Raw genomic sequence first — 26,713 nt, 5'->3', positions numbered from 1 at the left:
TCTCTCTCCACAGGTGCTTGCCTGAAGGCCGTGGGAGGGCTGCGTTTATTTTGGGAAGTTGCCTTTTCTTTCCCTTGCAGAAAGGCAAATCTCTTTGTTTTCTCTTTAAGTTGCCCACATGCCATCGGCGTGCAGAGATAGCTCCTTTCACGACTCTCATACGTGGACCCGTACATAGACTTTCTACGTCTATTACAAAAGCAAAGAGTCAGTTCCTTAAATGTATCTACAGAATAGAACAAATGTCTATTGTTACTGTGGTGTTAGAGTTCACCATTTATAGAGTTAGGATCCAAACCGGTAAAATCACGAGGAGGCAGAAAGACCAGAAAGGAGCAGAGAGTTGACGAACGTTAGGGAAGTTTCACCTCACACTCTTCTTATTTCTTTATAATGTAATTGTGCTTAGAACACCGTGCATTTGACTAGTGACCTAGCACCTGAGGCAGGCAGGCCAGAAACACTGCAAAATATGTTTATGTATCCTATTTCATTTTTATTTCCACTGCCTTCCAGGTATTAAACAGGGACAATACTGAATTTCACACAGATATTTGTTACTCCATCCACTTATGCTAAAAGAAGTTAAAAAATCTCATCACACAGCCTCAGAGAGAGGATTTTCTAGTTAAAATAAGGTCATTCAGGCACACAGTGTTGCAACCTGCCCACGACACTACAGATTTTCAAGTAGTGCTGTAGAGATGGACAAAGGCAGGAACTGTCTCTGAAAAGAGGAATATTTGGAAATATGAGAAATACAGGCTGTGTCTCCGTGCACTCATGGTCACTAATCTTTGTCTCCAGGAAATGAAGGCATGCAGCCTGCGGAGTTTAATTCTCTTTTGGTTTATTACTATTTAAAAATCAGTTTTTGTATCCCCTTCTACAGAGGCTTCACCTTCCAACAGAACATACAAAAAATACACACAATAGAAAAAAAAAAAAGATAGGTAGGTAAGTTGCTTTATACAAACAGGTCCCTAAGAACCCAAAAAGGCTAAACAGGCTCGGTTTCAATAGAAGCAGGCCTATAAATAGGCAAGAGACTTCACTGAAGTAGGGAAAGAGTCATCCATCCTCACCTAAGATCCTTTCTTGCTTGCACTGAAGGTAACGGGAGGATTCCCATCAACTTCAGCAGAAGCAGGATTGGGATTCATCAGAGCCAATGGCAAGCTTTTCTCCTCCTTCCCTTCCAAGGCACTGTCTCTTCCATACGGCATAGAGCCAGGGAAAAATGCCAGTTTTCCTGGCTCATCCCACACTCATGTTTCAGTTGTTCACTCTACAGGACATCTGAGAACGGCCTTTTATTTTCTCTCTTACACTGTATATTAGCATTAATTGCAGCAAACTTTCAGAGTACAACAGTACTGAAGAGAGAAATTCTGAGCCCAAGAGCAAGGCTTGGTTGATATCTGAGAGCCAGCAGAGTCAGTGTGACAACTTTGCAGAGGGCATGTAAAAATTGCCTGGAGAAGGCACCAGTTTGTAGACACAGCAGCCAGAAATCTATTAACAACAATAAGAGACTGATCTATTTAAAAAGCACTTACCAAGCTCACTATGTGACTGCAGGAAACTCAAGAGCATATATGGCAGCCAGTGGCTTTATGAATGACCCCATGGTCCATGTGGAACCCAGGGGCTGGGAGGGAGTCACTGGAATGCCAGTGAGACACCAATTACCTCCTTCCTTCAGCGCATCTCAGCTCAGAGCACTTCCAGGTCTGCAAAACTGCAGAGCAAGCAGAGAGGCCACCCAGGAAAAGCTTCATTCACATAAACCCTGAGAGCAGATCAATAAGGGCAGGCAGTCTTTAAATTAATTTAAATATTTCACCTTTTAGGAAAAATGTGGCCAAATGTTTAACTTTGTATCATGCCTAAAGTCAAGAGGGGCAAACGTTTGTAGCAGAGTTCAGCAGCACAATTGCCAGCAGAGTTCGGCATGCCATTCAAATCTTGAAACATTCCTACCCACGGGTTATCATCATCTCATTTTACAGATGGGAAAAAAGAAGGAGGAGGCTAGAGATGACACAAGGTGTTAATTCTTTACAAATAGGCAGTCATTATCTCCTACCACAAGGCAAACAACTGTGGTTTTCCAATATAAGGCTTTAACAGTTCCAGCCATCCCCATAACCCCTTAAAGCCAAGGCTCCTGCTCCTGTTCTGCACCGCTTTGCACTTATGTCACATAACTACTTTTTAAAGGATACTTTGGAAGCCAAATAGTTCTCTGGTCTGGTTCATAGCTAGCACAGTTGTTTGCGGAGCTGCATGCATCTGAGTAGGTACACACACTGGCAAAGCAATCCGTGTGGAGGGAGAAGGTGACAGGGGAGCGGGCAGGAATACATTAAGCCAATGTTGCTGCTGACTCTGCAACAGTAAAGCGTGGCCTCAGGCGTACAGTCCGGGAGCTCGCTGCTCCAGAACACGCTGCCTTCTCAAAGGGACATGGAGCAGCAGGTGGGGCTGAAAGCCAAATCTCTACCCAGGGGCTCATCCACAACAGCAGCAGGATCTTGTTTTGAAAAGGATGTTCAGGATAAAAGGTGGGACTCTCAGGATGCCTGGGATTCTTCCCAAATCTGTTTTTCCTTTTAAAGTCTTACTATTTTTTTTCCCCTCCACTGATTTGTTCTTTCTGTTGGGGTGGAACTGAGAGTTAAGCAGAGAGATTCAATGTGAGTTTATATTCTAGTCAATTAAAACTCAGGTACTGTGCCCAGGCAAAAGGTGAATGGTGCAAAGCTGGCTTAATTTATGTTAAAATATTCATAATGCTGTTAAGGTATATTCTTAATGCTGAAAAAGCCAACACATTCCAGTTTTGTTCGGCACTTGCTCTCAGAGTTTCTGTCATCCTGAACAATTGAAAATATTCTACTATATTTGTGAGTGATAAAGAAAAGCCTTTCCTGTTCCCATTATATAAAATTTTGGTAGCTGGTTTTTACTTTGTCCATTTATCTCTCATGAAGCCCAGAGCTCTCACTCTCTATTCATTCTTCCAACACTGAAGTCTGGAGTTCCTCTGAAATTTACTTTGGCATCTACTTCCTCAAGCAAGCACCTTAAAAAAATTAAAGCTGAAAGTGGTACCCCACTCCAGACTCAACACATAAGTTCAGATATTGATTTCTAGGAACAAAGATTTAGTTAAAAAACAAGACACTAAAGTTACAACAGAGCCTACAAAATCTAGGTTAGCTTTCATACTATCAATTCAATTAGTTGAGTTAGATAGACATTCAGTTACACAGTTCTTCTATTCAAGTCATTCCTTACGGCTGATAGCAGTTGAGGGAGGAACAATAATTTTAGAGAATGCTTGGGAAATAACAATTATTCCCTAAGTCACTGGCACTCAAAATGGGTCTAAAACTGTGACTGGGCATTTGCAATTATTCCAAAGATGGGTATAAAGACCAACTCCACACCATCTTATAGTTCTAGGCTTTAAAAAACAAACAAAACAATCCCCCAAACACATAATATTTTGTCCTACTATGGTTAAGGCACTGGATTGAGAGAAGGAAAATCTGGGTTCAATTTCTGGTTCTGCAATCAATTTTGACACAGTCATAGGCAAATCATTTAAGACTGAGAGCTCACGCTCCGTCACATTACTATGCATCAGATGAGCCACACCAGTCGTCTGTTTGCACATGTCTAGCACGTGACAAATACAAGGTAATGTCACTTAATTTAACTCATTATGAAATCATATTAAATTGTTTTACCTTGCATTTGCTGTGGACTAACAGCACGTAGAGATAAAATTACTTTAGGCAACAAGAAAAACCTGATGATAAGTCTGAGCCCCTAAATTCAACACCACATTTAAGCATGCATGCGTTTTTAAGTTACTCCTGTGTTTCACTCATTAACCCATAAAATGATAGCAACTATTCCTTTCTTGTCCTATCTTTATGTTTATATTATAAATTGTCGAAGATAGGAACTTTCTTGTATGTTTTCATCACACCTCATACACAAGGGTCTGAGCCTCAGTTGAGGGGTTTAAGCACCTCTGTAATACAAAGAAATACTACTACTTTGATAATCAAAATCTGTATGAACTGAAGTGCACTTCTGGGCAGAGAAATGCACTGACTCAAGCACTGGATTGCAATCCCATCAAAGAATATAAGCAAAGAAGGGCTGGCCCAAAAAGAGAGTCATCATCTATACACTGACATGCCACTTAAAAACACAACAGAAACAAAGCTGAGTGAGGCTGCAGCTCAGGGCATGTTAAGTATTTCCCTTTGAACTCTGAACTTGAGGCCAGGTTTTCTGTTTGGACCTGTCTTCTTCTATGAGAAGCAGACATTTCCCAAAGTAGAGAACAAATAATTTGCATGTAGATTAAATTTCTATTAAAAAAATGAACAATGTGCCCCCAAAGAAGCCAAGAGCTCTTAAAACACACAATTGCTAAAGATCTGCTTTCCTACACTGTTGGCATTAGTCTGCACTGCTCACTGTGTTGGTGCAAATTTCTCCCATTTACACTGGATGATCCAGAACTGCCATTTCAGGATTGTTAAATTACTGTCTATCTGTTTCCCTGTCTACTAGACTGAGAAGTAAGCAGCTTATATTCCATTTGTTCATGCCAACTTAGTAAGCATTTTCTTTGACAAGCAAAGTGCATGGCTAGTGTTTTAGAAGGTTTCCTTTTTAGCTCAAGGCTTTTCATTTGTTTCATCAGGTCAAGATCTGTAGCACTCAAAATTAATTCCCATACACATGGCCAAAATTCATCCTGCTAGTAACACTGAAGTCGGTGGAGCTAAAACCAGGATGAAAGTGTCCTTTTTTCTGGACTTGGCACTTGGAGTTGAATTTTATGACTAATGCACTCCCTTCAAGTGCATATAGGAACACCAGAGACAGAAACTTCCCATATCCTTTCTACTTAAAGCTCCTTTCTCCTCCCATCCTAGGTTCAGTTATATAGCAATTCCCGTACAGGCAACACAAAACTTCTCAAACCCTTTTCAGGATACAGCTTCAATTCAACAGACATTTTCCTGTTGGCTTACTCCTGGTGTCTTAAACACGAGCTATCAGTAAGTCAGTGTGGCTGCAGTTGCTTTTGCCGATCCCGATGAATTGTTCTGCTGACTGGAAAGCCTGCTCTATCTTGACTTGCTCCTATCAGATGCAAGCTTGGCAGCTCACAGGGTTGTCTGGTCATGGTCTAGATTAGTAAGGTATTTTAAAACGTTTGTTACCTTTCTGAAATGTTCTGTTTCTACTTGTCCACTAAGCTTATCAGTGCAGCAACAGCAACTCCATGAAGCTTTGGTTTGAAGTTTTGTGGGATTTTTATTCCCTTTTTAAAAGAGAATCATACCTATTCCAGGGATTCTGGGGGAAGATGAATGGAGAAGAGCATGTCCTTCAGTCTCCTAAGCCAGATTAATAGCAAAATGTCAAGTCCACAGCAACATGCTCTCAATTTAGAAAGTGCTGGTGCTATAAAGAGAAAGCCATTGATTATTCATCCTTGGTTTAAAATACTCAGGAACAAGCACAAAAAAAAGTATCACATGTATCCCCCAATGTCTTAATTAAGCTCTGCGCTAGTTGCGGGGTTTGGATTAGGAACAACTGGGCAATGCAGAGCACCACAATAGCAGCTTGTGGCAATGTTTGCCTTTAACAGAGACATGCATCCTATAGAGGATGTAGGTCCTAGCTTGCCGTGGTCTATCCTGATCCAGCACCATGTTAACGATGGAGACAGCTATTGTTTCACAGAATGTAAGTTTGGTGTGGGACTCAGGCTCTTCATTTGGGCCTTTCTAGCAATATTCAGTAGATACATAGCAGCTTACATTACCAAATCACTGCTTAAACTTTTGCTAGTTAACCCTCACAACAATCTGGTGGTGCAGGGAAAGCTCTTAATTTCGGAGATAGGTAATTAAGGAATAAATTCAGTGAGCTGTCCTATGTGACCTTGAGCATCAACAGCAGAACCATAATTATAACTCAGAGTATTCCTAACTCCTAACCCTGTGTTCAGTTATTATACAACACTTATACCTGGGTTTGGTACATAAAGACTTTGACAAGTTACATGGGAGAAAAGGGAGGGCCAAGAAGGGACGCTATTTCTGCACAAGTGGTATTTTCAGATGAAATGGAACCTCTGACAGCCTAGAGCCCAGCTTCTTTGTATTTTGTAATCAGTTCTTTGTCAGAGATCTGCTGCTTGCAGTTCCAATCTCTTACAGTAGAAACCCTTCTTCTTTGGAAAAGAAAGGAGCAAGACTGGTTTTGCAAACCTGACTAAAGGCAGATCAGGAGAGCAGGACTGGAGCCCAAAAGTCCAGGTCACTGAGAGTACAGTACAGTCAAGAGAAGGACTAACGTCCTACTTACTGGTTCTCATTTGCACACCTTTTGGACAGGTGGCTAAATTGCTCAAAAACCAGACAAAACGAGGGGATATAAAGTAACATACTAACTTCTTTAATAAAGTCCAATCCGATTAAACCAAAATCACTCTTTGAACCCCCGGGTTTATTCACACTAAACAAGTCAGTGGTACATAGAGTTTACCCAATAGCTGATCATGTTTATACTCTAGGTCCCCACATGAAAAATGAGCACCAGTCAAGCAGACTGCAATGGTATTTTTTCTTCCTTACTTTTTTTTTTTTTTTGCATAAAACTATTTCTTTCATAGACTTAAAACAATCAACTAGCCAAGTTATTAATTATGATACATCTAAAAAAAATTAATACTAACCCTAATGTGACTGCTGCTTTAAGAGTGCTCTGTATATCGCCTTAGACCGGCTTTTCAGTAGCAATTCACTACAACAGGTCCTAAAATAATAATAATAATAGAGAATTAAAAACCTGACAGCAAGTTTAATGGTTAAAAGTAACAAAAACAACCTGTTCTGAATGGTGATTTTTCCTCAGCAGTTCAGTCCTGCTGCAGCACTCACAGCCTCACAAATGGCAGGAGGGGTTCAAATTCTCTCACCTTCTTAAGATCTTTCTGTTTATAAAAGGACAACTGCATTGTAACCTGCTAGGTACCATGGGGCTTTTTCTTGAATGTTATATTCAGTCAATAATGGGTCTGTTTTTAAAACTTACTGTGTTTTTCTGGGGTGGGTTAGGGAAGGTGGGGAATAGAGAGAGAACAAAAGCATAAACTGTAGCTCCCCAGGTGCCTGGGTCACTAGGACTGTCTCTAATTCTCAGATCAGTGCTGGCAACTTTTGTTTATTCTAGAAGATCACGATGGAACACCGGCAGGAGCCTCTAAAGCTCTATTTGATGTTTTAAATCATGTCTCCTATTCAAGGTCACGATCTTTTGTAATTCATCAGCTAAGAAGCCTTTTCTCCCTCTCATCAGTGAAGGTTTAAAGGTAGGGTGGGGCATGAGACAAAGAGGGAAGCTAAAATGAATAAAAAAATTCTCAGCTATAGAACCAAATTTCATTATTTTCTCTTTCATTCACAGCATCTTATCATTATAGCCAGACTGCTGCTTTGCTTTGTTAAGGTCAAACTGATCTCATTTCCCCTCTGGCCCCATTGGTTGCTGGTCGACCTCTGGATCCACTAGGGATGATGCAAATGCTGACTGGACGATCTGAAACCCAAATGACTCCAGGAGAGACATGTTCTGTTGGGGTGAAAAGGGGGATCCTAGAGCAGGACCAAGGTCCCCCAACGGGCCACCAAGGGCTCTGACGTGAACTTTCTGTATATGTTTGTTCAGATAAGACTTTGATCTGAAAAAGCTGCCACATTCAGGGCAAGGGTACTTCTTTTCTCCCTCCGTCTCCATTTTGTTTTTGCTGACTGCCATGTCACAGGAGAAGGACCCATTGGTGCTCTGTTTCTCAGGAGTCTTGAGGTCACTGGTGTCAGAGAGGTCTCCATATGAATCAGAACTCTCAATCGGGTCCGAATGTGAACATTTCTGGCCTTCTATGGGAAAAGAAAAGAAGAGAAAGAAATTTTCAGAACCTCATCTGCCCAAAACATTTATTTAACAAGCATTCAAATAGGTGATGTCGGTCACCATCTGATTCATTAATGCCCATCACGAAAGAATGATCTTAACTTAACATCACCAATCCCCCGCATTCTAAAGTCCTTGACCATAGTTTTCTTTACAAACAATACAGTTGCTATCAGAGCACGTCCAGATTTTTAATCAAGGATTTATAATGATAGTGAGTGCATCCATGATGTGTCTCAGGTGTATATAATACTTCTTTTAGTCCCAAAAGGTGTCTTACAAAGTTTATACCCCAGGCATCATAAAAATGTAGACCTGATAATGAGTTTTTAGCGACAGAAGTCACTTCCCACACTTCTGAAATATAGCTAATACTTTCGGGGAGAGCCTAGAAACTTAATAAAGTATAACAAGCTATGACAAGCTGTGAAGAAACCTGGAAATATTTTACCCATTAATATCTCAGCAAAGCAGTAGGGAGCTACTGCAATCTCAGAGGTGCAACTGCATTTAATCTGGTGGGGATCCTTTTTGCAAGTTAAGTACAAGGCTGTTAAGATGCAGACTTCATAACCTAAAATCGTTTCATCCTTAAACACTGTAGCGTGAAGTAGGAGAGAGTTTAGAGACACTATTTTAAGTCATTTGGATACATATCCTGGCAAAGCCATTGGTATGTTTGGAGTGTTCCCCATTCTTCTCTGACATTATGCCAAGAAAGTTTGTCCACACTTTTTGCTTAGCGCAGATGAATGAGCGTGGGAAACCCAGACATACTCCCTAAACAAGTCTTTGAATACAAATAAGCTGTATCAACTGTTAACTCTATAAGACCAAAGAAGCACTTGGCACAACCCAAAAGACAGATTTGCTCTGGACTCGGCATTACGAACCAAACAGGATACGCATGAAATCAATACACCACTGAGCTGGAGTAAATCTCTTGTTAAATCAGCACACCACCCAGAACCAAAGGGCTTGTGTAGTAACTCTATGAGGACTTCAATAGGAAAAAAAAAAATACACAGCTGGAGCATCCCATTGGCATAAGGCAGAGCACAGACTTTGTTTAATCCAGACTGCTGTGTTGTCCTAGGCAAGAGTAGCCATAACTTTCTGGGACAAACATGGTTTCAAAGAATTTTCTGCTGTTTCAGCTTTACCTGGCATACTGATAGCTCAGAACCAAGAAGCAAAAAGCAAGCTATCTTACATAGAGTAACACAAAATTTTACATACTCAAAAGTTAAGTACTCTTCAGGTATTCTTACAAAAATAATTCTTGCATTTGCTTTTGCAGGAAGTAATGGCAGGTTAAAAAGGCAGGTTAAAAACAAAACAGTAATAGCGCTATTTTCATCCTCTACCTCTCCTCCCCAACAACAGCATTAAAAAGTAGAAGTTTAACTACAGATAGCTGTACGGTTCCTCATCAGAGGATGGATGTTGCTTTCACCATTCAAGAATCTTTATGAACTGCGGTCTGTGGCTCCCCCTTTCTTCACCAGAAATCAGAAACACAGTTTGACGCGAGACTCAAGTATATTGGACTAAGTCACTGTCAAGGATCCGCATCCCTCAGGTAAAATTCAAGTACTGATTGCTCCTAGGAAGACGGTCAAGATGAACTAACATGGCCTTTTCCATCGCTAAAGTGAAAGAAGCTGCCAAGAACTCAAGTACCCTCACCTGCCCACCTCACTCCCCCAGACCTTTCAAAGCTGGTATCCAAGCATAGACATTACATCCTACATACATGACCCTACAAGATTTCTCTGCATCTCCCTAAGCTGCTTCCTAGTATTTTCCTTGTCCTTCCTCCCTCCCCTTCCTCACGCCCAGCCCAACATCCCACAACACAGAGTTCTGCACAGAGCAGCAAGGTGCAGAGCAGGGAGTCTCTTGCCTTTGATGCCATAGGTCCTGACGCAGTGGAACGCTGCTCCCCCATTCGGGATGGACTCCTGGTGCCTGGAGACCTGGGGAAGGGGAACACCGTGGTGGGTTTTAACATGGACCTTTAAGTAGGAGGCAGAGGAGAAACCTAAACAAGATAAAAGGAGATGAGATCCTGCCACCAGCAAAGACACACATCTGCCTTCCCTGTTCTTATCTTTCTCTTGCTCCTACTCCCTATTACAAAGTTGCCATTATACTACTAGCTTGATTTCTCGTTGCCTATAGCATGCTCAAGTAGGATACCTAGACATAATCAGGCAATGAATCCAATGCATATCCTTCATTAGACTTCATTTTTGGAAGTCATGATGAAAGAGTAACAGCCTCCTTGAGAAACAGATCCTATGTTAAAAAAATCTAGCAGATCACATGAAATGTTCAGGAAAAAAGGCAGAAGAGACATGACACAAAGGGCACCCATGTCTCTTCACCAGTTTATGGGGGGTTCATAATCTTAATTAAAAAAATGACTTCATCGTATGACATACTTTTGAGAGGTAGTTTAAAATGGTTTCTTTCACGCTGTTAAGTTTTGAAGGAATGCCATTTAATAACACCCCCTCTTAGCACTTAGTGTGCTTACCCTTAGGTTTCTAGCATTTATAACGACTCCTGGAAGGCAGAAAGTTAAAACTATTGTTTTTTTTTTAAGGTATATAATTTTGTTCTATAGAAATTTTTGAGAAATAGTATTTCCCCCATTCAGTTCATCCTGAGTTTTAAAAACCTTAGATTGTCTGCAGTCAGCACAACTTTGGAAAAACTATTTTTTCTTGATGAAATTTCAAAACATCTATTAGCTCTGATTTGTAAACCCAAAACATGGAAATTAAAAACATATTTCAAACCACTGATTTTGAAACACAACAGTTTTTGACATTTGAGCATGTGCTTTTTTATCTTTTTTATCCTTTTTTTTTTTTTTTTTTTTTTTTTTTTTTAAGTCTCACAACTATGACCTTTTCCTATAATGCAATAAATCCTCTCAAGTATATTTTGGAATGTTTTTAAAGTCATATTTTAAAAAGTTTTGCAATTAGTACTAGAAGCATTTGGACCATACATGAGGCACAAAGAGGACAAAGTTCCGAAGAATTTCTACGCAGGCAAGCCTATGGACAACAACCTTCATTTTTAAATTCCAGACAGAATGTTATGGTATTTTCATGTTAGATTTTCCTTTAAGAACTAACAACACACTACAAGTTCCACTGTCACAGACACAGAGCTTCAGGTTCCCTTTCTGAACAGAGAAAAACCAAGACTTAAGAATTTTTGTTACTAATGTGAGCAAGGTCTGCAGACAAACTTGTACTGTTTTTTAAACTAATACAGCATTTACAGCAGAAGCCCTTGCAAGACAACTTTCATACTAATACTTCTCTTTAAATATGAATAGATATGCTACTGCAAAGCCACTTCTATAGTGATATAATTGCATTTAAATTTGGTGAAATGTAACAATTTATTAGGAAGGGTGCAAAACCAGTACTGGCACACCTTTCTGGGGTGAATTTTCTGATAGCAGCCATTATTTTCAGGTGCTGAATTTAATAATGAATGTAGCTTTACACTAGAATTCCCTGTGCCTAACCTACAGAATATCCCTCTGCAAACACTTTTGTTGGAACCCGGGGGTCAAAGTCTTCAGAAGTTATTACAAATTTCAGAAGTTACTAAGAATTGCATATATAGGACCTACAGAACAAGACAGAACTCCACGGCAACCTGCCAGAGGGGAAAAATGGCAAGTTGCCAAGAATGAACAAAAGATAGTTACTGCAGATCCCTGAGTTGAAGATAAAAGTACAGAAAATAGATCCAACAAGAAAACCACAACTAAAGGAACCAACAAAAAACAACTCACAAAATACAAGGGAGCCAAATCATCTAGGCCACGTCATCTGGGGAATTAAGATAAGGATATTCTCCTCTGAAACAATGCAAGATCTACCTTCAGACATAAAATGCCACCAGAAAATATATTTCTCTATCTACCAAAATTCACTATAGATAAAGAACCAAAATTTGACTGGTAGAGGGAAGGACACAATGCACGGCTCTAACAGTGATACTTCCAACTATAAGATACTTCCCTTATTTCATACCGGTGTCTAATATGCGGAGATGAGCCTCTTCATATGGCAATGCATCAAAACCTCACAGCCAGCCATAAGAGAGAACTACATACAGATATTTAGTGTTTTCCTACACCACAAATGACACAAGAAAATCTAGAGTCAGAATCTCTGCAATACACTGTATTTTCTGACCTCTGCAATTCTATTTGCAGATTACATTGCTTTATATAATGAAAACTGCATGCAAAGTGTTAGCCCCCTTTTATGCACTTGACCGATGAATGTGTGAGTCATCAACTCCCATCAAAGCAGTAAGAGTGCCAACTGCTTCATAGGAAACTGGCTAAAGTGAGATTTTTTTTTATTTTTATCCTATTTTTTTCTGAGACACTAATGATGACTTACATTCATCAGGCCTTAATCATGAATGCCTGCTCTAGGAAGAGGTGGAGGAGATTCCTAAACAGTAATCCTCTACTTGTTAAACTCTTTAAAAACAAAATCAGGCTAATGCAAATAATAAAGTGGCAGTATTTTTCATTTTTTAAACAAAGGAATGTATTTATTGCTTTATCCATACACATCTCACAGATTTGCAGAATAAATATTTCTTCAAACCAGAGGAACCAACATTAAAAACATGCATAAAAAGGAAATGGCCTGCTTCCTATAAATGAGATCTAGCTGCTGATCTCTTAGATACCACCTATAAGGAGATAGGCTATACAAATAATTGCAGGATGCTCCCATTTCAAAAACTCTAATTTGGGTTTAGCTAGGACATCTGGAATAGGCTTCCAGCTTTAATCAACCCTGCATCCAACATGAAAAATAAAATAATTCATCTTATAGTAAAAAATATTCCACCTAATGTGTCATAGGAAAATTTACTCTTCTGCTAACTTGATTTCTGTGAAACAGACAATGCCTATGTGCAGAAATGGATGTTCTAAGTTGCTCTTATTAATTGCTACACCTTACTACAGAAGTACCAGCGCTAGACTTGTCGAAGTGATTAATCTCTATTTTAGGTTATTTTGAAGAAAAAAAAACAAAACACACAAGCTAATCAAGTTACTAAGGATGGTAAGAGAAGAATATGCAACAAATAAGCAGTAACAGGTCTTTTTAATATAAACCGATTGAAGAGACTTTATCTTAAAATGATGCTTAGATTTCATGAGCACACATTAGTTGCATTCTTAAAAATAACATTCATTTAAACAACTCAATGTTAACAAGAACTGAAGAACTTTCAAAAAACTCTAAAAAACTTATTTTTTGAGGGGGAAATGTCAATCTGCCTCATGCCATCAATACTAACACAGGAGGGCAGGATCGCTGTCCTCTAACTTAGTAGTCTTTCTCACTGGGGATAGATACAAATCTTGAGATACATTTTGTGAAGATGTTTTTCCTAACTGCAAAAACATGGAAATCTAATTACTTAGTATACTGCATGTTTTCTTTAAAGACACCTCTTCTCAGAAAAAACACTGCACAGCTTCCCTGACTGAAAGAGACTTGATTGCTTACATATTTATTCTAAGCAGAAATATCCTAAATAAGAAAATAATCTGGAAAAACTATCAACTCACAGATGGCAATTTTTGGAGATTATATTGCCATTTCTAAAATAAATAAGTAAATAAACAAAATCAGCAAATAGGAACACACCTTTCATAGTAAACCAGTGGCTACTGCTTTCAGTCAAGGTACTGATTTCCCTATCTCCTAAATCCATTAAACCTTTAAGAGAGCAAGATGTACTTTATTAAATTCCACAGGAAAGTCCTCAGTCTGATGGGATAAAGTGATGGATTCTAAGCCTGTATTTCCCATTCTGACTTTAACACTAGGATATGTTCAGCTGTGTGAGAGCCACCTTTTCTTCCATTTCAGAGTCCTGACTTTCTTTTTTCTGTCAGCATCCAAACTTCTCTCTATAAGGAGTTTTTAAAAATCTTTGCCTTCTTCCTTGACAATTACTATATCCAACATTGATGAAGTTTCAATTCAAAAATACACCAGCACATTAGCTGAGGGAAGAATAAAACAAAATTGCATTGCACAAGCACCATAATCATAGCACAGTCACGGTGGGGGGACTGCAGGGAAAATCATGTAGCTTCCGACTATCTCAGTGCCTATCAAATAGAGGTTGTAATTCAAAATTTTTCAGCATGTTGCATATCTTCATACTCTACAATTTAAAACATATTTAGAACAATGAACATTACCTTTTGATTTTAGAACACTGAACTATAAATCTTGACACCACAGATCACAAAGCTGTAACCAGAATTCACAGGATATAATACCGAGTTCGTAACAGTTTTTTAACAAATCCACTTTGTAACTTCCCTTTCTCTTGAATTTTAACAAAGGGTAAATCTTTAACAACAATTTAACAGATTGATTACTGTTTGTAAGTACTGACATGAACTGAAATTTACAGCAGCAGACTAAATTCTCACAGATAACGTATACGAAATACACAAGCTGCAGGAAGAAAGTAGCTGCTTGTACTTTGCTGTGCAACAGGTTCCCTATCCTTCCACACAGAAGTGTACTTTTTATTTACATTTCCACTGTACATTTCAACCTGTAAAATGTGAATAATCCTTCTAATCATTTCATTGTTTGAATGCCAGACCTGTCTTTGCCATGCTGGCTGAATTTCTGAAGAGCTGCAGTGACATCCAGTGGTATTCAAGGTGAAACTCAGGCTTACAAACCCTGCAAACTTGACAATTCCCCTCAGCCAATGAGTTCTTGTTCAGAACCAGGTCCAACCGAAGGAAAGCAAGATAGGGGTTCGATCTTGGACAGGGTCTTCTGTCTTGTTACCGCAAAAAGAACGGGGATAAGTTTAAGCAGCTTTTCAGAAGACGGGCCTTTACCTGAAAAGACGGCCACGTTTCATTTTGTATCATCTACCTGGAGTTTCGGAATCTGAAGATCTTCAACCCATATATCATTTCCACAAGAACTGTTAATACAGCTTTCAGGACCTAACAGATGGTTCAGCTACTGGAAAATGTCTCCTTTACAATTTGATGCCTCACGTTACTCATCATCTCCTAATCACCCCAAAGCTCCATTCCTGTACAGTCCTCACATTAAATACAGAACACCTACACTCCCGCAAAAGATTTCACCTCTCTTCAATTAGAAAAGGGAACACACGTTATCCAAAACTAACTCCTCAGAGAAACCAAGAATCAGATCCCAAAACGCAACAGCAGCCTCCTCCTACAGTCATTAGGTGCTCCAGTATGTCTGTTGAGCCAACAACATACTTTGAAGTTGTATATTCTTTGTTCAAAAATAAATAAATAAATAAATAAAATAAAGATACTGGTAAGACAAAATGACTTTTCTTTCTGAAATTTGTCCAGCTTGCTTCACATCCCACAATGCCTAAATCTACAACTCTTTCTCCAATTTGAGAGTACCACGAACAGATGGAAAAGCTTCCAAAACTGTATTTATATAAATAAAATTATGTTACTCGTGCTCTTCTTTACAAGATTTGTTTTAGAAATGTAAGTTAGTACAAAGCCATTTCTTGGGTTAAGAGAGAGGAGCAGCTTGACTTTACTGCTGCACCAGGAGGTTAAGCAAGACTGATAACATCACGTAGCTCTTTCACGTACAGTTTATCAGTTTCAACTTGGTGTGTACTTCAAAGATTCTTCTCCCAAACTGAATGCAGGTCTCAGTTCCAACCAGGTATTGGCAAAAAGGTGTATGTTGAACAAAGGCAAAGCAACATAAAGTGGTTATTTTATAAGGATCTTGCAGTTTGGCAAATACAATTCTTCAAACTGTCTAAAAATAATTTGGTTCACATTTAAACTGAATTTACTCAGGTACTGTTAGCCATGTAAAAAGGCCAGACCTATGACTCCATCAGTTTCAAACTACGTATTCAATAAGGAAACAAAGAAAGAACGTGTACACACGCAGGGTACAGCCTCCTCCTGTTGCAGACAGAATCACATAGCCATACAGCTGCCCTCAACTGTTGCCCCAGCCCGCTGAAATAAAGAAACAGTTTCTTCATTACCTCGGTTACAGATAGTGCAGAAATTGCTTGGTCCTTCACTATGTTTCTTCAAATGATCTGCCATATATGCTGCCCGCAAGTACTTCCCACACACCTGACATGGAACTTTGTCTTCATGACATGCTAGGTGTGAGCGCAGCCGGTCACGCGTGGCAAAGGAAGCATTACAAGTCTGCGGGTACAATGAGAACCATGTGACTTATCAACTCTGCTAAAAACACTGATATTGTTGAATCTATTTAGCATTCTTAAGAGTTAATATCTCAGATCCTGTGCAATTACACAAATGACATGATTCATGAGCCATTTCCCCACAAACAGAAAATTCAGATCACCAACACACTACACAAGATGTGATGTTACTACTCAAAAGAATTAAGAAAGCGGGCAAACAGCTCTAACATACTACGGTCAGTAAAATTTAAATCAAGACAGATTTGTAAAGCCTTAGTTCCTCATTGAGGATGAAGATACTAAAACTTTAAGTAATATTTAATAACAGAAATAGCACAAACCACTCCAGTTACTGTAAATTCTGCCATTTCACTGAGACATTACAATCACTTTAAACAGCTCAAAATGTCCTCTCTGTCACTTTCCTAAATTCTGCTCTTTGATTTGATCAGTCTGACTTCATTACACTGGATCTCCCCTTCAGACTATCACAACACATAAATGAAGCATCGGAGAATTGGCTGGGATGAGAAGATGACCAAAGACAGTATCAAAGAGCCATCCTGGTATCCACAGTGACAGGGCAGACAAAAGTTAAGTGTAGAAGTGAAGCCTCAGAAGGGAACAGATATCAAAATAACTGCATGACACTGTAATCTGTTTATAACTTACCCCGATCAAGGTATCATATTCCACTTACTACCATGAAACAAGTTTGATTTGGCATAAGATAATATTGGTCCTATTTGCCCACTCCCCAGAGGAAAGTCATATGACAGATGAGGGAGGGTTCCTTCCCATTATTATAATCCTAGCGATTGGCAGGTATACAGACCATGAACGTGGCCTACTAAACTGGCCTGCCAATTCTGAAAGGCTTGCTGTATCTTTAACATGTGAATAAAAGTAATAAGCATCAGCAATACACTGTGTAAGTTATTAAAGGTATAGTCTGAAACCATTGCTCACAAGTGCAGGAGAAAAACAAAAGCAACATACGTTAGAATGACCACACCAAGTGGGCAACAGTGACATTCAAGAGTCTACAGCATCTGATTTATAGTGGAGTATTCTTTATATAGAAAAATGCAGTTCAAGATGTATAACCACAGTCCCCTACGAGATAATATGAGAACATTAAGTGACATGGGAACTGGATATATACTGTCTTTTTAAGGATCAGTGTGTAACTAAACAAGACACCTGTTTCACTATAGAATAGACTTGTAAAGTAACAACTACTAAAATTACAAAATAGTAAATTAAAATAAACTGACAATATAGAGGAGAATAACCCATATAATTTCATGTAATTTAGTTAATCAAAAGCTTAATCCAAAAAAGCTAAAGGCAACTGGAAAGTATCTATTGATTTCAACAGGCTGTAGACACTACTTGTTCAATCCTATGAGATGCTTAAGTACAGTAAGCTCCCATAGAACTGAGGCTACTCTGCAGCAGGCAGAAGACTTAGCACCTCACAGGATCAGGACTTAATATACTTAAAAAGACAACAGTATAATAACCTGGATTTCTGTGATACACAGAGCTGAACTAAGCTCACCAGGCAAAGATTCATAAATCACTAGTGGTGAAGAAGCAAACCCTTGAACATGAAAAATTTCTCTTCAGTCGAAATCTCAGGACACAGCGCTGAGCAAAACAGGTGCAGCTTTCATTTATAAAAATGTTTTTAGAAGTAAACACTCATTTAAGTCGGGATTCCAGGACTGATACTAGTCAACCTGCTAGGTATCAGCTACAGGTGTATTACTAGACAATCAAGGATGACAGCCCAAAGGTCCATTATTTATAATTCTAATACTGCGCCACAGTAAGCGTCCATAAAAAAGTATTGGAAGTGCATCAGTTTATGAAGCAGACCAGAGACAAACCACATAAATATGGGGATACCAGAAGTAAAAACAGATCTGTCCCATATTGAACTGAACAAGTGGAAAGCTAGGGAAAGGCAATACAATCATTTCTGTGTTTGACTTCTCAGTCTTCTTGCTGAGTTTTGCAAAGTTCACCTTTAGATAAACTATATAGTTAAGTATATCTGCAAAGAAGCTTAAAAAAAGTCCAGTGGAGAAAGCAAGAACCAGTTTAGCTGAATCATAACAATGGGAGACAGGACTAGGTTTAAAGAAAAACCCAAAGTTAATACTCAAATAGTTAATATTTGTAAAAGGTATAGAGCAAAAAAAGTAAAAAAGTAAAAAGTTTTATTTTATAAAAGATATAAGTGCTAAATGAGTGCTAAGTATTTATCATTAATTGTTAATAATAGAAGAAAACTCCAGTGCTTTCCTATCAAACATTGTACAGGTATATAAATAGATAAAAAAAGAATATATATAAAGTTTAAAAAACATTGTTTAAGAAATACCTCTTGAAGTTTCAACTTTTCTATGGTTGTGGATGTCTCTGAGCTTATTCCATGGTGGCTGCCATTTTCCTGCTAATAGGCAGGAAGTAAGAGAAATTAGGACAGGAAGAAACTCATTCTGCATTGAAATCAATGGGAAAAGCACTGGACTTTGGATGCCAATTTTAGGTTAATTTAAATAATTTTAAATATTTTTTATTTTTCAAAAGTCTTTTTGTAATTTAACCTGCATCTTTCTCTTTTTTTTTTAATTTAAATTGCCAGATGAACAACCTGCCTCTTGCCTCTGAAAAGGAATGAACGTCTGTTTTCTCCCCCTTCCCTTTTCCATCCACAGGTTTTCAGATCACTGTTTCCTCCCAAATTGCAGTCTCACATTCATACCATTCACACTCAAAAGCCAATACCCAGCCGCACCCCTTCCCATGGCAAGTTAACAAGCTGAACTATCCCATCATGGCCAGCAAGCTGACTTACCCCTTCTCCTACATCAAGAACTCAGCTGTCAGATTTTAAAAACTCAAATATCACTAGTACAATAATCCAGGAGAAAAGCATCCAGAGTTCCATTTGGTGTCTTGTCTGGACACCAAAGCAACTTCTTGGATCCGATTTCTCAGATGCCCTGGCTCTGCTGGAGGCCTTCCTTCCCCATTCTGAGTCTGTTTTAAGAGTAATGAAAAAGTTGGAATCAGGTCTTTGTCTGGCACCTGGTGCTACCGCTGCTGAATCTTAGACTAGTTTTTTCAGTATCTGTGATGCCCACCTGTTATTTTAGGGGGATGAGTGCAGGTTGACATGCTGAGCGCTGCAAACCGTAGCTGTTACAATGACGTTTAACTTAAAATTATTCTGCTTCTCACAGTTTCATTTTATCCATCCTGAAGTTGTGCCAATACCATCCCACTTTTGCTTTGATAATCCAAAACGTACTATGATGCCACATCAACAAAATGTTAGATATACACTGGTTTGCAAAAATGCATGAAGAGATCAGGTAAATGGCTAGTGGATGTTGTCTAAATCATTACGTAGTGCCACTTCCAAGAATGCCATTGGGATACAGGATTCTGGAAAGCTTTTCTATTCACCAAAAGAGTCCTTCTCTTTTGCAGTAAACACAGTCTGACAGTAACTGCAGCAGGAATATTTTTTTCATATATTTTCAACAGGAATTCAACAGATTCAAAATGGATGCTCAATCTATTCTCATGGGGATCTAAATTTCCAAATGAAATCAACGGAAAAACAGAATGGAAAGTGGGGAAACAACATGCCAATATTAAGCTACTTTCCTCCTTAGTGGCCAAATTCTGTGTCTAGAAAAATGTCAAGGAAGAGAAGTGTTACTGGTTATAAAGGTAATCGGAAGGAGAATTTTATCAATTTACACATCAGCTTCCAGATTTGAAACAAATTTTCAGTGTGAAAGCATCCTTTCTGTGGTTTGTACCATATATATCAGATCTGTGCATGTTTAAGAAGACTTTCTAAACCAGACAGGATATTGTCAAGGAGTTCTTGAGTGATGACATGCAGCAGGTCTTTAACAGATTTTCTACATCTTGTTTGATATGAATGAAAACTTAACCTTGCAAGGTTAAGCAGTCAAAAATGAAGAACGAACCAAGCCTGAAGAGGCAACCTCAACTCTGCCCTCATGCTTGTAACTTACAGACTATAGCTCTAAAATGAAATGAACAGTGCCTATAATATCATGACACTTTAAACAACAAACACAAAATGTGAAGGACTGTTCTTAGAAAATACTACCACAAAATACATGCATGCAACGAGACAGGGTTGAGCTTGGCTGTACAATTTCCGTTTTTCCTGACTTTTTAGTTCCGAGTGTATCCTCTGATTCACGCTTACACAGTATATATATTTAAAATTCTTAAAACAATTTAAAAAAAGAAATCTTTAAAACATGTAACAGGTATCACCTGGCAAAGGACAGTTTGGGGTCCTAAATACTCATTTTTGTACCTGCACACAACTACATGCTTATGGGCAAAATTCTTAAAATTCTTTAGTCATCTTCAGTTCATCTACTTAGGCCCCTTGTTATCCCCAAATTGTGAGGTAGTCACTGCGAGTGGAATTTTCCAATTTCAATGAATTCATAGCATTAAATCATCTTAGGAAGCTTAAACCAACCTAAGACTTTAGATCGGTTAAGCTGATGAATCAATGTGAAGGCTCAATGGCCTGATTTTCAAAGGTGCTGAGGTTCCACAAATCCTACTGAGGTCAACAGAAACCTTTAGGTGGCTCAATATGTCTGAAAACTTGTTCACTCTATTACTTAAAGTTGCAAAAACATTCCAAAACTCTCAGTTTGGAGGAAACATAGCAAAGGTGTGTCAAGAGACAGAAAAAAAATGCAAATTAGGAGGCAGCAGTCAAGTAGGATGGACTAGGTTCATGACGTGTTCTTAGAAATTTTACAACAGAAAAAAAATTCTCCAACCTTCACCATCTTCAAAGAAAATGGGAGGTATCTCACTCCAACCTTCTTAAAATAAGTAAAAGAAAAATATATAAAATCTTCCTTCAGAGACCAAGCACGGAGACTGTTGGCCCAACAAATGTTTTAGAAGTTTATCCTACAACAATAGCAATGCGAAGACAGTAGGTGAAAATGGAAGCCAATTCTCAACTTTAGCTTTAATTAATACTTCCAAGTACCTCTTAAATCCTTCTACAAATGAATTACAGAAGACCTTTCTTGATTTGTTCTTCCAAATCCTGATGAATAATTTATTAACTGCAAAAACTATATGCAACATTATGACATCGTATTACAAAGGATACCATGGTGGTGTTATCTGTATTCTCACTGGGATAAAAAAACTTCCAGTTTTGCTCAGTGCAATGTTCTGAAGGCTATCTGACAAAAAAGAGCATCTTGGCAAGTGATGATAAATTACCAATTTTATTTGAAATTATTCTAAAAAAACTGAAGTCAGCATTGGAGCCTCCTGCTGGTTACCACTGCAATACCAAAGAAAAAAAAGGGGTATCATTTGTGCCATTGACTCAAAGCCCAGGGTCAGAGTGGCAGGATGAGGTCCAGGGTGGAGACTGGGATAGAGCAGCAGGGAAGAACATCTGGCAGAAGCGAAGGGAGGCAGAAGGACCAAAGCATCAGATGACACAGGGGGCCAGGGGGGTGGGAGGGATGTAAAGCAGCTGTCACTGTCGAATGCTATTATTTATAAACATTTATCTCAATTCACACATTCATGGTCTTTTTATTGATACTTGGTAATTCTCTTCACACTTTTAAATCCGACACCTTAACAAACAAACAAAAAGATTACCCAAACATCAATCTAACACTCTCCCCCAACTCCTACCTGACACTTGTGAGGTCTCTCTGAGGTATGCACCTGTTTGATGTGTCCATTCAAGTGGTCTGGCCTTAAAAAAAAGTACATATACGCACACTTAAAACAAATACTAAAATAAGAGTTTATTATTTTAACCAAAAAGAGAAGTTCTCTGTGGTGGGTATATTAAAAATTTAGCAGTAAATTTAAACTTCTCAAGCACCAGATCACCAACAACTGGGGCTCTACTTTGATAAGCACTCTCTCCAACTTGCTAAGGCAGCAGCATTTTCTCAGGACAAAATTATGACTCAGTGATCAGAGGAAACAGGAAGTGCAAACTACAGTTTTCAAACCTGCACGTCTCCTTCCAAAATCCTATTTAGATCTAGACAGTCATGGCACTTTGATTTACAGTTGCTGAATATTTGAAAATTGGTCCCTTTTGGTTTGTGTCCCAAACACAGATGTAAGAATCCAACTTTAAGCACCTCTGTGAAAAAAGACTGACCCTAAACTGTGACCCATTTTCCATCAGCAAGGTGAAAATAATACTGTTCAAACTCACAGCTTGGTTGAGAGACTGCATTAATACAAATAAACTGTGCTGAAGGTCCCGAGTAGAAGGTGCAATGGAAGAGCAAATTATTACTGGAAAAAAAAAAAAAGTTAGACCATTCTTCACAATCAGTAAAGCCTACTTTGAAGAAGAGAGGGCTGAATAGCTGCAGATTTTCCTGGTGGGAGTTTCTCCTAGTGGGAAGAAAGCTTTTCATTGTATGAGGCCAAAACTGCTTGGAAACAAGTTCTCCACCCTCTCCTCCCCCAACTTTCCAGCTGCGCCAATGAGAGGACGCGGGACGGAATTCACGCGCTGCGGACAGAAAATATACTGAACTTTGCAGTCCGGCTGTTAAACCTGATGCTCCAGCAAGCGGGCTGGAGCTGTGTAACCGGAAAGACTGGTTGGGGGTCCTTCTAGGTACTTCATACCTAGCCACCTCACGTGCTGTGCTGCTTCTGGATCAAGCAAAGGATACTAAAATTAGATACCATGCTTCCAGCTTTGCTTTTGCTCATTTCTGTGCAACACCTATGACTGAGTACTGAAATTTATGAAAGATTCTCTACTTCGATTTTACAAAGATGGGTAGACGTTTCCGTTGTTTACTTTCATAACATCATTAGTGCCAGTTCATGTTAACTCATTGAGAAAAAACGAGAACTCAACACCTTTCACTTTCCCTTGTTCATAGAAATCTTTCATACAGCGACAGCAGAAATCTTTAAGTGTGACTAAAAATAATAAAAATTGGCAGATGATCTCAGATATATAAGAAATATTAATAAGAAAAATACTTTATTTCATAGACTCGAAATTTCATCTGTGTCCTAGATCTTCCATCCCTCAATCTGCAGTCCTTAAAAAAAATGCACTCACTAATAATTGCTGATTTTTTTAAAAAGAAAAATCTACATTTAAAACTTGTTTCAGTAAAAAAAAGTCCCTCTATCAAAAAGAGAGATAACAGATGCACAATTTTGAAGATTATATAGCTAGGATAATTCTAACTCCTGGCAGACTTTTGGTTCATATTTCTTATCTTGATTCTTTCCCTCCTGTTAGAGCAAATCAACTGCTGCTATAGAAGTAACACGGAGTGTGTGCATCCCTCCCAGCCCCCACTACTTCTAGCCTCAAAGTGAGCATCAAACTTCAAAAAAAGTTTCAAATTCATTAACTCAGACTGTCAGATACAACTAACATGGCTACATGTCTCAAACAACTCTACCTATTAAATTAACTCCCACAAACAAAAAAATGACAACAAAAAATCAGCAACATTAAATGCACAGATCTTACGTATGTTGCAGGGTAGAAACAGGATCCCCTTCAGAAGGATGTAAACCCAAAGGACACAAAGATCATGTATTAAAAGATACTTGATGCTGCAGCCTTTGAAATCTCACCTCTTCCTTCACATTTGGGTGATAAAAAACATTACGAACTAAGAGAAATGAAGGGAAGTTAAGAAGAAGAAAATTTAAAATGGATACGAGAAAAATAATAATCTTGAGATGTGCTAATATTTTGCACTTCAACAGCACCTTCAAACTACTTACAAATCAGAAGTCTCTAGACACTTACGTGAGGTAGGTAATTATTTCAATACCCATTTCACAGAAGAGTCATTTGAGGGAGAGACTAACTGATTTGCCCAAGGACACGCATACACCAAGCCTGGGACAAAGCTGGGAATGTTACCCAGAAGCCAACTGACTCCCAGTTCTACGTCTTAATTACTTTTAAATCCTTTCAAGAGACTGCAGAATAGCCTCCCCATGGAAATTGTAAAGTCTCATTTCTCGAGACACTTCAAACTGGAACAGTCAAACTATCCTAAGTACGGATTGTTCTCACTTCCCAAGGGACGGGACAGGTAACTTCTCAGGTCTTTGTTGACGCCTACAACTCTCTTAAGTTCCCTCTTACCTGGAGAAGCCTTTTCCACAGCTCTGGCAGATGTAGGGCTTTCCCACAGAGCCATCATGAGATCGAACGTGATAGGACATCCTGTCTTTCCGCTTGAACCGTAACCCGCACACCGGACAAGAGTACGGCTTCTCGCCAGAGTGTGACAGCTTGTGCCGATTCAGGTGGTACACGTCCCGAAAAATCTTGCCACAGATCTCACAGGCCACCTGTTTCCTTGTCCTGCTTCTTTTTCGGGGTGCATCAGGGTCATCCTGACCAGGGACGCCATTTTCACCCAGTCTCGGGGGTGGGATGTCTATGTAGCCCAGCTGTAAGCTTGTCACCCCGTGCTGAGCCTCGTGCTGCCGAAGACGATTAGCATCCGTAAACACTTTTCCGCAGAGGCCGCAAGGCAGGATACCCGCCTCTCGCAGGCCCCCTGGGGTACCAAACATCATGGAGTCCAAGAGATTGGCTTTGCGGGGACGACCTCTGCCCCTCTTGGTGCTTAAAGCAGGGGCGTTAGCAGCGACGTTCTGGAAGGGCGAGGCCAGCAGCGGTGGGGACAGCGGTCCTGCCACCATGGGCAAGCGGTCCACCCCCTGCAGAACAGGCAGGGAGGACTGGGCGGCGGAGAGCGCAGCCCGCGCGGCCTCGTCTTCGGGCATGCCGGCGATGCCGTTGCCGTTGGGCGCCAGGCCGGCGCCGTTGGTCATGTCGAGCGGGAAGCCGAGGTCGGCGGCCCCGGGGCGGAAGAGCATGATGTCGGGGCGCGCGGGGGGCACGAGGATCTGCACGTTGGACTGCTTGATGACCTCCTGGCAGATGTCGATCACGGAGCGCATCAGCAGGAACTTGGCGGCCGTCATGAGCTCCGGGAAGCTCTCCAGCCGCACCACGATGCGCGACGTGTAGGCGAAGTCCAGGATGTCCCCGAACACCTTGGAGCTGATGGTGTGCATCTCCAGCTCCCGCCCGCCGCCGCCGGCCGCCGCCGCCGCCCCGCCGGCCGCCGCCGCCGCCTCCGCGCCCGCCTCCGCGCCGCCGCCGCCGGCGGCCCCGTCGCCCAGCTGCGCGCTGAACACCGACTCGAAGTACTCGCTGCAGGCGGCCAGCACCGCCCGGTGCGCCGGGAAGCTCTCGTCGCCCACGCGCAGCAGCACGTCGCAGAAGCGGCCGCCGTTCTTGCGCTGCTGGTTGAGGCTGTGCAGCATGTCGGCGCTGTGCCGGCTCACCTGGTACGTGTAGCAGCCCGCCGAGGGGCCGCAGGCGGCGGCCTCGCTCACCCGCTCCATGGGGCTGCGCCGCCGCGCTGGCGCCCGCAGGGGGCGCGCGCTCTCAGGCCGCCGGCGGCGCGCGCCGCCTCCTGCTCCCCGCCCCTGTGCGGGCCCGACGGCGGCGGCGCGCGCTGCGCTCCCTGCACAGCGCGAGGGGATGGCGGGGGGGCGAGACAAAAGGCTCGGGCGGCGGAGGGGCGCGCGCCGCGCGGGGCCGCCGCGGCCGCCGGCGCGCGAGCGCCGCCCGGGCCCGGCCGCCACGAGGCGCTGCGGCCGCGGAGGCCGCCGCGGGAAGGGGCGTGCGCGGCGCGGCGGCAGCGAGCCGGCAGGGAGGGGGCTCCGGCGGCTGCGGCTCCGCGCTGCCGGCTCCGTCCGTCCCTGTGTGTTTGGAGCGGAGGAAAGATGGCAGCGGCTGCACTTCCTCTTGCACTTTCACCCCTGGGGGGAGGAGAAGGAGGGGGCGATACCACCCCCCCTACAAAAATCCAGCGGGGCCCCCCGGCCGCTGCTCCCCGACCAGGCGCCGCCGCCGCCGGCTCCGCTCCGGGCCCCGCCCGCTCCGCCGCGCCCGCGCCGCCGCCGCCGCCAACTTTCCGCTCTTCTCCGGCGCCGGAGCCCCCCACCCTATTCATAGAGACCCCCCCTCCGGCCGCCCGGGCTCCCCCTGCCCCCCCGCTTCCTGCCCCCCTCCCTCGCCGCATCCGCCAATGCAAGAGCAGCCAGAGCCAGCAGGCCGGCCCCCACCCCGCCCGCCCGCGGGGGCCGGGGGCTGCGGTCCCCCCTCCCCGGCGCCGCTCCGCCAATGCCGAGCCGGCAGCGCGGCCCCCGCCCGCGGCGCGCGGGGGTGGCGGGGCCGCGCTCGCCCCCTCCCCCAAATATCCGGGCTGCGGCTCGCCCCCTCCCCCCCCGCCCCGCCGGGAGAGGA

General features: G+C 41.5%; 1 protein-coding gene across 5 annotated transcripts; it reads right to left on the bottom strand.

Annotated features, from left to right (window-relative positions):
* Positions 1-833: 833 nt before the first annotated feature.
* PATZ1 (POZ/BTB and AT hook containing zinc finger 1) lies at positions 834-26,421 on the bottom strand. Of its 5 annotated transcripts, XM_026119083.2 has the most exons (6): positions 24,530-26,416; positions 22,063-22,126; positions 18,701-18,772; positions 16,135-16,306; positions 9,929-10,066; positions 834-7,988 (listed from the first exon to the last, which is right to left on the bottom strand). In XM_026119083.2, the coding sequence occupies exons 1-6, from the start codon at positions 25,804-25,806 to the stop codon at positions 7,570-7,572; spliced, it is 2,142 nt and encodes a 713-aa protein (XP_025974868.2). In that variant the 5' UTR covers positions 25,807-26,416; the 3' UTR covers positions 834-7,569. The 5 variants fall into 5 exon arrangements, with proteins under 5 accessions (XP_025974868.2, XP_025974871.2, XP_025974869.2 ...); XM_026119086.2 differs by lacking the exon at positions 9,929-10,066 and having other exon boundaries at positions 24,530-26,417; XM_026119084.2 differs by lacking the exon at positions 18,701-18,772.
* Between the last annotated feature and the right edge of the window lie 292 nt (positions 26,422-26,713).

The sequence above is a fragment of the Dromaius novaehollandiae genome, chromosome 17 (genome assembly GCF_036370855.1).
Source record: "Dromaius novaehollandiae isolate bDroNov1 chromosome 17, bDroNov1.hap1, whole genome shotgun sequence".
NCBI classification, from domain to species: Eukaryota; Metazoa; Chordata; class Aves; order Casuariiformes; family Dromaiidae; genus Dromaius; species Dromaius novaehollandiae.
The sequence above is the reverse complement of the archived record's forward strand: the minus strand, read 5'-3'. Positions and strand labels throughout refer to the sequence as shown.